The 16,253-nt window shown below is 33.1% G+C and overlaps 1 protein-coding gene across 1 annotated transcript in view; it reads left to right on the forward strand.

Annotated features, from left to right (window-relative positions):
* The window catches only part of GTF2A1L (general transcription factor IIA subunit 1 like), a 42,360-nt gene extending 26,541 nt beyond the window's left edge, over nucleotides 1–15,819 (forward strand). Inside the window, exons 7-9 of the mRNA XM_043603340.1 lie at nucleotides 7,684–7,944; nucleotides 8,660–8,749; nucleotides 15,553–15,819. Coding sequence (XP_043459275.1) covers nucleotides 7,684–7,944; nucleotides 8,660–8,749; nucleotides 15,553–15,660 — 459 coding nt within the window. The 3' untranslated portion in view covers nucleotides 15,661–15,819. The remainder of the gene's footprint in view (nucleotides 1–7,683; nucleotides 7,945–8,659; nucleotides 8,750–15,552) is intronic.
* The last annotated feature ends 434 nt before the right edge of the window (nucleotides 15,820–16,253 follow it).

Here is a 16,253-nt window from a genome sequence, read left to right on the forward strand (position 1 = left end):
ATATGTGAGAATTTGTTTCTGGGCTCTTTATGCTATTCCATTAGTATGTTGTTTTTCTTTATGCCAACACCACCCTATTTTGACTACTATAGTTTTGGAGTAAGTTTTAAAATCAGGATGTGTTAGACCTCCAACTTACATCTTCTCTTTCAGGGTCTCTTGAGATTCCATAGGAATTTTAATATGGATATTCTATTTCTACAAAAGATGTTATCTGGATTTTGTTAGGGTTTGCAATGAATAGATGGCTTTGGGTGGTATTAGCAATATTAACTCTTTTAAATACATGAACACAGAATATCTTCCCATTTATTTCTGGCTTCTTTAATTTCTTCCGGGAATGTTTGTAGTTTTCAGTGACCAAGTCTTTTGACTCCTTGGTTATGTTTACTCCTAAGTATTTTATTCTATTTGATGGTATTGTAAATGGAATTGTTTTCTGCATTTCTTTTTCAGGTTTTTAATTGTTAGCGTATACAAATGCAGCTGATTTTTGTGTGTTGATTTTTGTCTTTTGTGACTTTGCTGAATGCATTCATTAGTTCTATTATATTTATGTGTGTGGAATCTTTAGGGTTTTGTACATAAATGAAGTAGTACATAAATGAGATTATCTGCAAACAGATAATATTACTTTTTCCTTTCCAGTTTGGATGCCTGTTATTTATTTATTTTTCTTGCCTCATTGCCCTAGCTAGGACTTACAGTACATTGTTGAATGGAAGTGGCAAGCATGGGCATCCTTGCTTTGATCCTGATCTTAAAGGAAAAGCTTTTAGTTTTTCACCATGGAGTATGCTGTTAGCTGAGGATTTCTCATAGATGGCCTTTATTATGTTAAGGCAATTTCCTTCTATTCCTGGTGGTTTTTTTAAATCATAAAGTGGTGTTGAATTTTGTCAAATGCTTTTTCTGCATCAATTGAGGTGATTGTGTGCCCCCCTCCCCCATCCCCATTATGTGAATATATTCTATTACATTGATTGATTTTTCATATGTTGAATCATCACTGCATTACAGGAGTAAATCCCACTTGGTCATGGTGTATGATATTTTTAATGTGCTGTTGAATTCTGTTTGTGTTAGTATTTTGTTTAGGATTTTTGAGGATTGGTGTTAATTCTTCTTTAAATGTTTGGTAGAATTCTCCAGTGGGGCCATCTCATTCTGGGAATTTCTTTGTTGAGAGATTTTTGATTACTAATTCTATCTTCTTACAGATCTATTCAGATTTTCTATTCATGATTCATTCTTGGTAAATTGTGTGTTTGTGGGAATTTGTTTCATCTTGGTTATCCAATTTGTTGGTATACAGTTCATAATAGTCTCCCATGAATATTTTTATAGTATTATCTCATAATTGTTTTTATTTTGGTAAAATCAGTAGTAAAGTTTGTTCATTTCTGATTATAGTTATTTGGGTTTATTTTTTTCTTCATCAGTGTAATAAAAAGCTTATCAATTTTGTTGATTGTTTTTAAAGAACCAACTCTTAGTTTTGTTTATTTTCTCTATTGTTTTTCTGTTCTTTATTTATCTTTGCCTTAATTATTATTTTTTCCTTCCTTAAAGTAGTTTTGGGCTTTGTTCTTCTTTTTCTAGTTCCTTCCAGTGGAGATTTAGGTTGTTAATTTGAGACTTTTCTTCTTTTTTAGTGTGAACAATCATAGCTATAAATTTTGCTCTTAGCACTGCTTTTGCTGCATCCCATAAATTTTGCTATGTTGCATTTTCATTTTTATTTGTCTTAAGATATTTTATATCTTAAAAGACTGATTTTTTGTTTTGTATTTTTCAAGTTTTTATTTAAATTCAAGTTAACATATAGTATAATATTAGTTTTATGTGTAGAACTTAAGTAATTTATCACTTACATACAACACCCAGTGCTCATCACTACAAGTGCACTCCTTAATACCCTTCATCATTTAACCCATCCCCTCACCCACCTCTTCTCCAGCAATGCTCGGTGTGTTCTCTGTAGTTAAGAGTGTTTTCTGGTTTGCCTCTCTTCCCCGCACCCTCACTATGTTCATAAAGTTTTGCTTCTTAAATTCCACATATGAGTGAAGTCATATGGTATTTGTCTTTCTTTGACTGACTTACTTCACTTAGCATAATACTCTGTAGCTCCAACCACATGGTTGCAAACGGCAAGATTTCATTCTTTTTTATGGCTGAGTAATAATCCATTGTATGTATATATATCACATCTTTCTTCATCAGTGGATGGACATGTGGGCTTTTACCATAATTTGGCTGTTGACAATGCTGCTATATATGCGAGGGTGCTTGTATACCTGCAAATTAGCATTTTTGTATCCTTTAGGCAAATACTTAGTAATGCTATTGCTGGATTGTAGGGTAGGTCCATTTTTAATTTTCTGAGGAATCTCTATATTGTTTTCCAGAGTGGCTGCACCAGTTTGCAATCCCACCTACAGTGGGTTCCCCTTTCTCTGTATCTTTGCCAATACCTTTTGTTTCCTGTGTTGTTAATTTTAGCCATTCTGACTGGTGTGGAGTGATACATCATTGTAGTTTTGATTTGTATTTCCCTCATGATGAGTGATGTTGAGCATTTTTTCATGTGTCTGGTAGCCATCTGGATGTCTTCTTTGGAAAAATATCTGTATCTTCTGCCCATTTTTTAACTGGATTATTTTTTAGGTGTTGAGTTTTATAAGTTCTTTATAGATTTTAGCTATTAACCCTTTTTCAGATGTGTCATTTGCAGATATCCTTTCCTGTTCCAAAGGTTGCCTTTTAGTTTTGTTGATTGTTTCCTTCACTGTGCGGAATAATTTTCTTTTGATGAAGTCCCAATAATTTATTTTCGCTTTTGTTTCCCTTGCCTCAGGAGACATACCTAGTAAGAACTTGCTTTGGCCAATGTGTTCTCTTCTAGATTTTTAAAAACATTTTTATTTATTTATTTATTTATTTATTTTTAAATTTACATCCAAATTAGTTAGCATATAGTGCAACAACGATTTCAGCAGTAGATTCCTTAGTGCCCCTTACCCATTTAGCCTATCCCTCGTCCTACAACCCCTCCTGTAACCCTCAGTTTGTTCTTCATATTTATGAGTCTCTTATGTTTCCCCCCTCCCTGTTTTTATATTATTTTTGTTTCCCTTCCCTTATGTTCATCTGTTTTGTCTCTTGAAGTCCTCATGAGTGAAGTCATATGATATTTGTCTTTTCTGACTAATATCACTTAGCATAATACCCTGCAGTTCCATCCATGTAGTTGCAAATGGCATATCTTCTAGGATTTTGATGGTTTCCTGTCTCACACTTAGGTATTTAACCCATTTTGAATTTATTTTTGTGTGTAATGTCAGAAAGTGTTTCAGTTTCATTCTTTTGCATGTTGCTGTCCAGTTTTCCCAACACTATTTGTTTAAGAGACTTTTTTCCATTGTATATTCTTTCCTGCTTTGTTGAAGATTAGTTGACCACCACATTAATAAAAGAAAGAATATGAAACCTGTGGTTCTCTCAATAGGTGCAGAACAAGCATTTGACAAAGTACAACATCCATTCATGATAAAAACTGTCAACTAAGTAGGGATAGAGGGAACATACCTCACCATAACAAAGGCCATATGTGAAATAACCCACAGCTAATATCCTTATTGGGGGAAAAATTGAGAGCTTGGTCAGAAACAAGACTAGGATGTCTACTCTCACCATGGTTATTTAGCATAGTTCTGGAAGTCCTAGCCTTAGCAAGCAGCCAAAAAAAAGAAATAAAAGGAATCAAAATTCACAAGGAAGAAGTAAAACTTTAACTATTTGCAGATAACATGTATAGAAAATGCAAAAGTTTCCACCAAAAAATTGAGAACTGATATACGAATTCAGTAAAGTTGTGGATACAAAGTCAACATACAGAAATCTGTTGCATTTCTATAAACCAATAATGAAGCAGCAGATAGAAATGAAGGAATTGATCTCATTTACAATTGCACCAAAAACCATTGGATACCTAGGAATAAACTTAACCAAAAAGGTAAAAGATCTGTACTCTGAAAACTGTAAAACACTTACGCAAGAAACTGAAGATGACACAAAGAAATGGAAAAATATTCCATGCTCATGGATTGGAAGAACAAATACTGTTAAAATGTCTATACTACCCAAAGCAATCTAGACATTTAAAGCTATCCCTATCAAAATATCACCAGCATTTTTCACAGAGCCAGAACAATCTTAAACTTTGTATGAAACCACAAAAGACCCTGAATAGCCAAGGCAATCTTGAAAAATAAAAGCAAAGATGGAAGCATTACAATTCTAGACTTCAAGCTATATTATAAAACTGTAGTGATTAAGACAGTATGGTACTGTTACAAAAACAGACACACAGATGAATGAAACAATAGAAAACCCAGAAATGAACCCACAACTGTATGGTCAAGATTGGTTATTTGTTTATTTCCTGTTTTTGAACCATTGACTTTTTGAGTCTGTTGTTTAATTTCCACATCTTGTGTATTTTCCGGTTTTCCTTCTTTCCATTGTGATCAGAAAAGATACTTTGCATGATTTCAGTCTTTTTAAATTTTGAGATTTGTTTTGTGGCCTAACATATGGTCTTTCTTAGAGAATGTTCTGTGTGCAGTTGAGAAAAATGTGTATCCTGCTATTGTTGGGTGGCATGTTGTGTATATGTCTGTTAGGTCCAACTATACTTATGTCTATATTATATGTCCATAATATTCAAGTTCTTTATTTCCTTATTGGTATTCTGTCCGGTGGTTCTATTCATTTTTGAAAGTGGGGTATTGAAGTCTCCTACTATTATCTTAGAGCTATCTATTTTTCCCTTGTATTCTGTCAGTGCTTGTTAGATACATTTAGGAGCTATGATATTTGGTGCAGATATGTATATAATTGTTACATCTTGGTGAATTGATTATTTTTTTGATTGTATGCTGTTTTTTCTTTTTTTTTTTTTTTTTTCTAATTGTGTTTCACTTAAAGTCTATTTTGTCTGATAATAGCATAACTATCCCAATTCTCTTTTGGTTAATATTTACATAGAGTATCTTTTTCCATTCTTCTACTTTCAACCTATGTGCATCCTTAGATCTAAAGTGAGTCTCATAGACAACATAGTAAGTATCTATTCTGCCAATTTGTGTCTTTTGATTGGGGTGTTTGGTCCATTTACCTTTAAAGTAATTACTGATAGTGAAGGGCTTTTGCCATTTTGCTACTTGTTTTCTGTGTGTCTTTTAGCTTTTTTGCCCCACATTTTCTTTCTTACTGTCTTCCTTTGTATATAGTTGATTTTGGAGTGACAAATTTTGATTCCCTTTTCATATCTTTTTGTGTGTACTGTATAGGTATTTTCTTTGTGGTTACCATGGGGATTATTTATGGCATCTTAAAGTTATTAGAATCTATTTTGAACTGATACCAACTCAACTTTTATCTCATAAAAAAAAACTCTGTTCCTCTTTAGCTCTGCCCTCTCTCACTTTGTTATTGATATCCCAAATTATATCTTTATGTATTGTGTTCCCCTTAATATAGATTTATAATTTTAAATAGGTTTTTATCTTTTAAATCTTATGTGGGAATAAGAAGTAGAATTATAAATAAAATTATAATACTGGTTTTTATATTTGTCTATGTATTTATCTTTACCAGAAAATTTTATATTTTTGTATGGCTTTGAGTTACTGTCTAGTTCCCTTTCATTTCAATTTAAAGGATTCCCTTTAGCATTTCTTGTAAGGCAGGTCCAATGGTAACAAACTCCTTCAGCCTTTATCTTAGAATGCTTTAATTTTTCACTGATTTTTGCAGGACAGTTTGGCCAGATATAGAATTCCCAGTTGACAGTCTTTTCTTTTAGCCCTTTAAATACGTATCATCCTACTGCCTTCTGGCCTTCAAAGTTTCTGCTGAGAAATCTGTTTGTTACCTTATTGAGGATCTCTTGTATATGATGAGTTTCTTTTTATTGCTGTTTTAATTAGTACTGTTTTAAAATTTCAATTTCTATTCATTTATTGCTACTATATAGATATACAATTAATTTTTGTAAACTGACTTATATTACTCTGAATGTTTGTGTCCCTGAAAGGTGATGGTAATTAGGAGTGGAGCCCTTATGAATGGGACTAGTTGCCATATAAAAGAGACTCCACAGAATTCTGTAGTCTGTCTACCATGTGCAGACACAGTGAGTAGGCACTGCCTGTGAACCAGGAAGTGGGCTCTCACCAGTTACTGAATCTGCTGATGCCTTGATCTTGGGCTTTCTAGCCTCTAGAACTGGAAGAAAAAAAAATCTCCATTGTTTATAAGCTACCTAGTCTGTGGTATTTTGTTATAGAAGCTCAAATGGCTGAAGACAATTTCCTTATCCTTTTAATGTCTTCAGAATATATGGCAACACTCCTTTAATCCCTAGTATTATTTGTTTCTTTTCTCCCTCTCTCCTTTTTATTCTTTGTCAGTCTGGCTAGAGGGTTATCAATTTTATTGATCTTTTTAAAGAATGAACTTTGTCTGACTTAATTTTTTTGTGCTCAATTTCATTTATTTCTCTTTTTATCTTTATTATTTTCTCTTTTGCCAAGAGCTTAATTTAGTCTTCTCTTTTTAGTTTCTTAGGGTAGAATTTTAGGCCATTGATTGAAACTTAATTCTTTTTTAATATGATCATGTAATGCTGTAAATTTCCCTCTAGGCATTGCTTTAGCTACATTTCATAAGTTCTGAAATGTTATGTTTTTGTTTGCATTCAGTTAAAATTATGTGCTGCTTTCTCTCATGCCTTACTCTTTGATCCATGGGTATTTAGAAATGTAATTATTAAATATCAGGGGATTTTTCCAGATCTTTCTGTTACTGATTTCTGGTTTAACTCCTTTATGCTTAGAGAACATACTTTGTGTGTCTTAGTTTTTTCAGGGTTTGTTTTTTAGAACCTAGAATATGGTCCATCTTGGTGAACATTCTGTGTGCTCTTTAAAAGTGTGTATTTTGCTATTTTGGGGTGGAGTATTCTATGTCAATTAGGTTGAATTGTTTGATTGTATTTTTCAGGTCTTTTACATCCTTACTAAATTTAAGTCTACTTTTCTGTTGATCATGGAAAGAGGAATGTTGAATTCTCTATAATTAGATTTGTTCATTTTTCTTTTCAGTTCTATCCATTTTGATTCGTATTTGTCCTTTTGTGCTTAGCTTATTTCAGCTAGTTCAATCCTTTATGCTTTTTAATTTATACAGTGAGCATGATGTTACTTGTCCTTTCTACTCCAAATTATTGTTTAAAATAAAATGAAATCGTTAAAACCTAATAGGTACTGTGTAAAGTTAAGGTGGTATGTATAAAAATTGGCAATTATTACCTGAAACTAGTGAGCTTGGGATTCTCCCTTTCTCTCTGCCCCTCCCCTGCTTGCACTTTCTCTCCCAAAATCAATAAATAAACTTAAAAAAAATTAAAAAAAATTATTCCCATGTTGCATAGACATTCTGGGATTGTTCTAGAATTCAAAATTAGAGAACATATATAGGAAAGGAAGGAAATATAGAACTGAAATCTATTTTAAGATCACTTGTGAAATGTTTAACTAATTTTATATTTCATGTGATTCAGTGTTACATACTTTTTGACTTGAAAAACTTTATTACATTTCATTCTCTTTCTAGGAGTCTAGTTCTCAGATGGATTTAAGCAATCAGGTAACTGATGATGATATTAATGAGATAATTCAAATAGATGGAACCGGTGATACATCTTCCAATGATGAAATAGGAAGTACAAGAGATGTAGATGAGAACGAATTTCTGGGGATTGTTGAGGCAGGAGACCTGAAGGTACTTGAAGAAGAAGCTGACAGTATATCAAATGAAGATTCAACTGCCAATAGTAGTGATAATGAAGACCCTCAAATAGACGTTGTAGAAGAGGTGAGGATCACTTTTGAGGTGAAATTTTTAAAATTATAGCATTTGTATTTTAATATACTTTGCACTTTAATATAAAGTATATTAAAGTATACTTTAATCAAGAGGAATAACAATTAAGGTTAACTCTGTGTTTAGTCTTTTAAAATGAGACTTATTTGCACCCTAATATTTAAACTTGTAAACTATAATTCAAACTAGTATTAAGTATTTGGGAATTGGCCACTCTATTTGTTGGTCTTAACTAGAGATAGTGGGAGTTTAAAAGATGGGAGTAGAGGTACAGAAGGCCGCCAGGTTAGAAGCATGCAGTGTCTGCTTTGATTCTGATAGATGAAGTAAAATTTTTGTGGAATGTGGTAATTAGGAAGCATGTAAGTAGTACTGTCATTTATGGTGGCCTTAAGGATGTGCCAGGTACCATACTTAAGTCTTACCTATCTTACGTTATTTAACATTCCCACCACCCTATCTATGGGCCTTATTACCAACCTCATTTAACATATGACAAAACTGAGATATGAGGAGTTTTAGTAAATTGACAAAGGTCAGTCTTAGAGTTATTACGTGACCAAGCTGGCATTCAGACTCAGGCTATTTTACTTTTTCAGTACGATACTATTCTCTCCCCAAGTTCCTTTATTTCTATGTGTGTCTCTGTCTTTAAAAAATTCAGAGCATCATAAAATTCCTTAATGTAACCGTCTTTCATCTTTAGGACCCTTTAAATTCTGGAGATGATGTTAGTGAGCAGGATGTGCCAGACCTGTTTGACACGGATAATGTAATTGTCTGCCAGTATGACAAGGTACCATATTCACCTTTTAGACTTTGGGTTTATTAATTGCATTTATGGTAGAAAGCTATGTAAAATGATGGAAAATAAGATGATGAGTTACAGTTCACACTTAATCTTGAAAAAGCTAATTAATTATATATATTTTGTGTCTAACACTGCGCTGTGTGGTCTCAGAGATAGCAAAAAAGTGATAGTTCTTGTCTTGAGAATTATCTTATTGAAACAAGATGTTTCTGATTGAAACAGGATATTTCTATATGTAATAAAAGAATGGTGTACAATAAGATGGTCGGTAAATCAGAAGCTAAAATATGTGACAGGCAAATCAAATGCTAAAATATGTGACATATGAATCAGATGCTAAGATGAGTGGCATGTAAATCAAATGCTAAGATATGTGGCACAGACAGTAAGTCCAAAAAGTAGCTAGGAAATGTAAGAAATTGTTCATAGTTGGAGTTCTCCACAAATCCTTCATGGGTGATACGGAACTCTGAAATAGGTCTTAAATGATTTGTAAGATATAGATAAGTGTGGAGAGTAGACATTCTGAGTAGAACAGCTTGATAAAAGAAATGAATGCATGTAGAATGTACAAGGGACAGTGAAGAGGCAGCTCTGCTTTGAATAAAGTGTTCTTTTGGATGTATTAGGAAATGAAGCTGGGTTGGGGACAGAGTTCACAGCAGATGGGAAAACCTAGAATCCTGGTAGGAGAAATTGAAACGATTTGGTGGACATTAGCATTCTGAGAATGTTACTGAAAAAATTATAATTGGGTTTAAAACTGGCCATATTTGCTTATTAAGCAGAGGCAAATGGTAAGAACAGGGATAGTGCAGAAATGAAGTAACAAGAGCCCAGGCTAAGGATGGCAGTGTAGAACGTAGAAGAGTCAGAGATGGTGATGGAAGAATCAAGGGGACTTGATGATTAGTTGGACATTGGAAAATGATCAACAAAGAGAGTTGAAGGTGTGTCAGTTTTCAAACATAGAAATTAATTTAGAAGAAATTCAACTTTAGCAACTAAAATATAATACTGCTTTTTCTTCTTAAATACTCTGATTATGTAGTAGAATGGCCAGCTTTTGTCTTTAATTCATGCATATTTACATCTTTTTTTTTTAGCAGCTTTGAGATATAATTCACATACTGTACAACTCACATATTTAAAGTGTACAATTTAGTGGTTTTGTATATTCATGAATATGTGCAGCTGTTAACATAGTCAGTTTTAGAACATTTAATCACCTCAGAAAGAAGCCCTATTCCCTTTAGTTCTCACCCCTATATTTCCCTGTTTCCTCCGATCCCCACCCCTGGCCTAAGAAATCACTTATCTACTTTCTGTCTCTTTAGATTTCCCTATTTTGGAGTTTCATATGAAAAGAATCCTATAATATGTGGTCTTTTGTGACTGGCTGCTTTTACTCCATACAGTGTTTCAAGATTCATCCATGTCATAGCATGTGACAGTTCTTCATTCTTTTTTATTGCTGAATACTAGTCCATTGAATACATATACCACATTATGTTTATCCATTCATCTGTTGATGGACATTTGGATTGTTGCCATTTTTGGCTATTATGAAGAATGCTGCTTTAAACATTCACATAGAAGTTTTTGTGTGAACATATATTTTTATTTCTCTTGGAAATTTCTGGGTTATGTGGTAATAGTTTGAGGGGCTACCAGACTGTTTTCCAAAGTGGCTCTACCATTTTCCATTCCCACCAGCAGTATATGAGGGTTTAGATTCCTCCACATTCTCACTAATGCTTGTTATCTGACTCTTTGATTCTAGCCATCCTAGTTGGTGTGAAGTGGTATCCCATTGTGGTTTTGATTCACATTTCCCTGATGACTAATGCATATTTACATCTTTGCCTTTTTTTCGGTAACAATTCCAATATACTCAAGAGAAATAGGGGATGGTGTTTTGAATTGTTATAAAAATAAATCCTTTTCTCTAAAGATAAGATTGTTTTCTCCTTTATAACATTTCATATAGATAGAAAATGGCAATTTAGATGCTGGTAAACATAAGCATATGAAGAAATAGGTAATATAAAAGAGAGCATTTCTTAGTTTGAAACTTATTTTTGTTTCTTATAAGCAGTGTATTGCCTTCCATGAAGAAAACACTAAGGCACTAAGTTATGTATGCATTCCATAGAGTCACAGAGAATTTTCTAGACTGTTATGGATATAGTATCCTTTGTTATACTGCATTGTGGAAAATAGCTTGTAATTAATTACATAGTGCTTTGTAATTTTCAAAGTGTTTTCTCCCACATTGACTTTTACCTCTTAACCACTTTTGGGGTACACAGGAGTGATATTAGGTGTATAGTGCTAACAAATCTAGTTGTTTGAGAGTCCTAACTGAGAGTTATTTTAAAAACAGTACTAAATGTTTTAAACCATGGCACTGGGGAGCCCTTGAATTGGTCTTAAAAGGGACTGATGAAGTCAGAAGATAGCTAGCAGAGAAAATGTATCTGTAAGGTCAAAGTGGGATGGCAGGGACCACTGCCAACAGTGGATTTTTATGAAAGAGTATCTTCCCAGTTCTTGTTCAAGTAGTATTTAATATAAGCAAACTCAAGTAAATTGAAAGACTTTTCAGTAGTCTTTTAAGAGCTTTTACTAGTCAGCATGTTTTGAAGGCCAATAGTATCACTTTGTCTGGGAGAGTTCCAAATGCAGGATTTTGAGTCTTATCCCAGGGTACTGGATCAGAATGTGTATTTTAACAAGACCCTGAGGTGATTTGCATGCTTATTAAACTTTGGGAAGTGCTGTTTTTGTTTTTGTTTTTAGTATATATTATCTGGCTTTGACTACCATATGGAATTTACCTTTGAAATTTATAAGTTAACAATTGGGGAAAGCTTTGAAAGTATTAAGATGTGCTATGAAAAAGGGTTAAATGAAGGTCATTGGTCACCATGCTGAGTGAGAATTAAAGGATACAGTAATGTTATTTCAGAGGCTTAGAGAATGACCAAGATTAGTATAAAGGTTAAAGTAATAATGATATATAGGGAAGATTAATGGTGAAACGAAACCTTTTACTATAGATGAGAGTGTTCTATGCCATAAATAGGACACTATAGTGCACTGCAAAACCATTTGAATATGTTGTATCTTCATGTTAACAGTTTAGCAAACTTTAGTTTATAGCTGTCCTTGTCTATTAGATGCTGGTACAATAATTGCTATGTATGTAACACAGTATGTTTCTCTTTAAATATATATGCTTTGTTTTCTGAATAGATACTGTATACACATATGTTAATCAAAACACTATAAAAGGTATACCATGAAGTCTGGTTCTTACTCCTTCACTACTTATGCTGCCTACCAATAGCTTCTTGTCTCTTCTTTGAGCGTAAAAAAAAGTAACCAGATAGACTAGTTTCTTAATATATTTACAGGGTATTTTTATTCAAATACAAACCTGAAAGATAGCCTAGAGAACACTCTACTCTACACCTTGTCTTTTAAGACATCAACAATATATCTTGGAGATCTTCGTGCTAATATTTTTATAGCTATTATATAATATTCTACTGCAGAATTATTAAAATTTATTTTACCAATCCCCAACTGATGAATATTTGAGTTCTTTTTCAGTCATTTGCTATTGAATGATCACATCTATAATACATCTCCTATGTGTGCAGTTATATCTATTAAAAAAATCCCCAGTGGGGTACCTGGCAGGCTCAGTCAGTAAAGCATGCAACTCAGTCTTGGGGTTGTAAATTCAAGTCCCACATTAGGTGTGGAGATTACTTAAAAATAAAATCTTAAAAAAAAAATCCCCAGAAATGGTATTACTGGGTCAAAGGGCAAGTGTATTTGGTCAGATATTGCTAAATTGCTCTCCTAGACTATCTTCCGGTATATATTCCCATTACAATATTTGAGAGTGCTGCTTTTCTTACAGCTTTGCTGATAGAGTGTAATAAAATATTTGGATCTTTGCTGTTATAAAAAGTAAAAATGATGTCTTGGTGAAATTTTTAACTTCTCATGTTTTTAAGGGCCATTCATATTTACTTTTATGTGAACTTCTTGTTCATAACGTTTATCTATTTTTTTAAAACAATTGGATTATTGGTCTTTTTATTGATTTCTAATAGCTCTGTATTGTTTTGGGGAAGATTGGCTCTTGGTATATGCAGAAATGCTTTTCCTCAGATGTTTGCTTTCAGTGCTTTTTCTTTCTTTGATACCGATGTTATATTTGTCAACCTTAATTTTTATGGCTTCTGATTTTGAGTCATAATACAAAGTTCTTTCTTAAAATTTTAAATGGATTCACTTATGTTTTCTTCTAGTATTTCTTTGGTTTCTTTTTCAAAATATAAGTTGTTTGATTTGGTGTTTATCTTGGAGTATAATGTAATGTATGATTCTGACATTTTTTTTTTCCAGGTGGCTATTCAGTTTTCCTAATTACTGAAAAGTCTATTTTGTCCACACGAATAAGAAAATGATTCCTTTATCATCTACTAAATTTCTCTCTGTATTTGGGTCTACTACTTGATTTTCCATTTTGTCTCATTGGTTTGTCCGTTGGCTTATACTACCTTGATTTAATCATTAAGATTTGTAATATCTGGTAAAGTTAGTACTTCTTCATGAAACCAAGTGAGGAGAATATTTCAAAGAGGAGAGAGTGTTGAATGGTGTAGATCAGTATTTTAAAAATTTATTCTTAGCTATTTTATCTCTTTTGTTGTTACGGTAAAAAGGCTCTTTCTTTGTATCTTCTGACCAGTGCTTGTATGCATGAAGGCTATGAGTTAATGTGTATTAATTTTGTATGAATAGTGAATTCTTATTTAGTAATTTTTAATTGGTTATTTTAGGTTTTTCAGACATGCAATCATTGCATCTGCAAGTCTTTTTTATCTTTTCCAATTTTTATATTTCTGCTTCTTTCTTCTTGTCTACTTGCATTGGCTAGTGTCAGTTGTACTTTCTTTCCTCTTACCTAATTGTATTAGGTAGGACCTCTGGAGTAAAAACTCGGATGATCTTTGTCTGTGGGATTTTAGTGGGTTTCCACTAACCATGAAGACAGTTTTATGCTGAGGTGGAGGTGTGTGTGCGTGTGTGTGTGCGCGCGAGCGCGTGTGTGTGTAGGATGCAATATTTGATTCTTATTGAGATAAAAAAACCTAAAATGCATTAATTTATCAAATACTTTGTCAGCATCAGTGGAGTTTATTATATGATTTATCTCCTTAGGTCTAGTAATATAGGTGTTATATTAATAAATTCCAAATATTGAACCATTGTTGCATTTCTAAATAAATGTCAGCGTCATTGGAGTTTATTATATGATTTATCTCCTTAGGTCTAGTAGTACAGGTGTTATGTTAATAAATTCCAAATATTGAACCATTTTTGCATTTCTAGAATAAATAAACTATTTACGCACTATTTCTAGAATTAAGTTACTAGAATGAGCTGTTGCTGCTGCTACTGTTCTCCTGATTCTGGGCAGATACTATTACCTGTGCTGAGTTCAGGATTCTGTGTCACTGTTGTGTTCCCAGGGACTTTTAAAGATATGTTCCAGTGTAAATTTGGGAGTCAAATTCAGAGAAGAGATTTTCCATTAATAGGATTTCTTTCCCCACACAAATAGGAGTTTAGCATTTATATTTTCTTATGTTTCACAAAATAAAGCTGAATACTGGTCACAGACTTTTCTTCTTTGATTTGACTATTTGCAGTAAATAAGTGGGTTTAATTTTTACCTTTGATTTCAGATCCTACATTTATAAGGTTTTTAAATAGTCACTTGTGGTTTACCCAGAGGTAACAATGATTTTATGGTTTCTTACCTCTTGAGGTAGTAGGATTTTCTAGTTTTTATTTTGTCCGTAAATAGACTGATTTATTAGATCCAAGGAACTGCCAGTGGAATCTAATAGATTATAAGCTGTATCTTCTGGTCTTGCTCAGCGCTTTACTGTGAATTTCTCCTTCAAAATGAAAGTCCTCTTTTTTTCATTCCTGATAATATTAACTACATCCTCTCTATTCCTTTGTAGACATACTGAACTTTCTGCTGTTCTTGATCAGTCCAGGTATCTCCCTCCTCAGGGCTTTTGTGCTTCTGTTCCCTTTGCCTGGAATTCTCTCTAGTCAATATCTTCTTGGCTTTAACCTTTACCTTCTTTAAGTCTTTGCTCAAATGTTAGCTCAGAAGTCAGGCCCACCCTAATGTCTTACTTGCAATTGTAACCCACCTCTGTATTTGCGGTCTTCCTTTTCCTGCTCTATTTTTCAGAGCACTTAGTGTCTTTTAATATTCTTCATAATTTAGGTATCTATTAGGTTTCTGTTTCCCCCATACTTACTAAAATGTACACTACTCAAAGGTAGGAATTTTTCCAGTTTTTACAAAGTAATATATAAAAAATAGGAATTTTTATGACTATACATATGTTTTTGTTTTTTAAACTGATATATCTGTGGTGCCTAAAACAATGTCTGACAGACACATAGGAATCCAAATATTTGCTGAATGAATCAATACTATCTTGAGGTGGTTTTATTTATTTTTTTTTATTATATGAAATTTATTGTCAAATTAGTTTCCATACAGCACCCAGTGCTCATCCCAGAAGATGCCCTCTTCAATGCCCATCACCTACCGAGGAGGTTTTATTTTTAAAGAACTCCCATTTAGGGACAGAACAATCCCATGTTATGTGCAAAGTATTGTAAATTATCCTTTAATTTGTAAAATTAATTAATTTAGACTATTTTTCTCCCTCCAGATTCATCGAAGCAAGAACAAATGGAAATTCTATTTGAAAGATGGTGTTATGTGTTTTGGAGGTAGAGACTATGTATTTGCAAAAGCCATTGGTGATGCAGAGTGGTAAAACTTATGAGCTCTATACATCATAAACATCAGTAGGACTATATTATGTATTGTCAAACTTATTTTTATTTTAAATATAGTCCAGTTCAGAGCTGCTCAAATTTTTAGTTCACTGTATGGAATTTAATAAAATTATAATTCAGATGGAGATACAAATATACAATTTTATATTTCTTTCCTTTTTTTAAAGCCTTCATTATCTGTGCCATTATGAATCATAGATGAATCAGACATGATGGAGCATGAAGAAATATCACATTTCTTTAATGTTAAAGTAAAATTTAAATCATATTCCAATTCTCCTTCATGGTAAAGTCAGCATCAGTTATTAGATTGGGGCTAGTGTCCTACCATTTCTCCCTAAACCATGTTACAACAGATCCTGGAGAATCTTGTAAGTAGAGGGATAGTCAAGAAGCTTCTCTAGGTCTTTGGTCTACACTCATCACTAGTGATGTATTGATTGTATAAGCCCAAATGGTCCCTTGGAAGCAGATGTCTCTGTTGAGCCTATATTATACTTGAACATGGAAATCTTTGCTGAGGCCAGGATCCCTGGAGTTAAGGATCTGCCTCTCAAGGCTTATCATGTGG

The sequence above is a fragment of the Prionailurus bengalensis genome, chromosome A3 (genome assembly GCF_016509475.1).
Source record: "Prionailurus bengalensis isolate Pbe53 chromosome A3, Fcat_Pben_1.1_paternal_pri, whole genome shotgun sequence".
Taxonomy (NCBI): domain Eukaryota; kingdom Metazoa; phylum Chordata; class Mammalia; order Carnivora; family Felidae; genus Prionailurus; species Prionailurus bengalensis.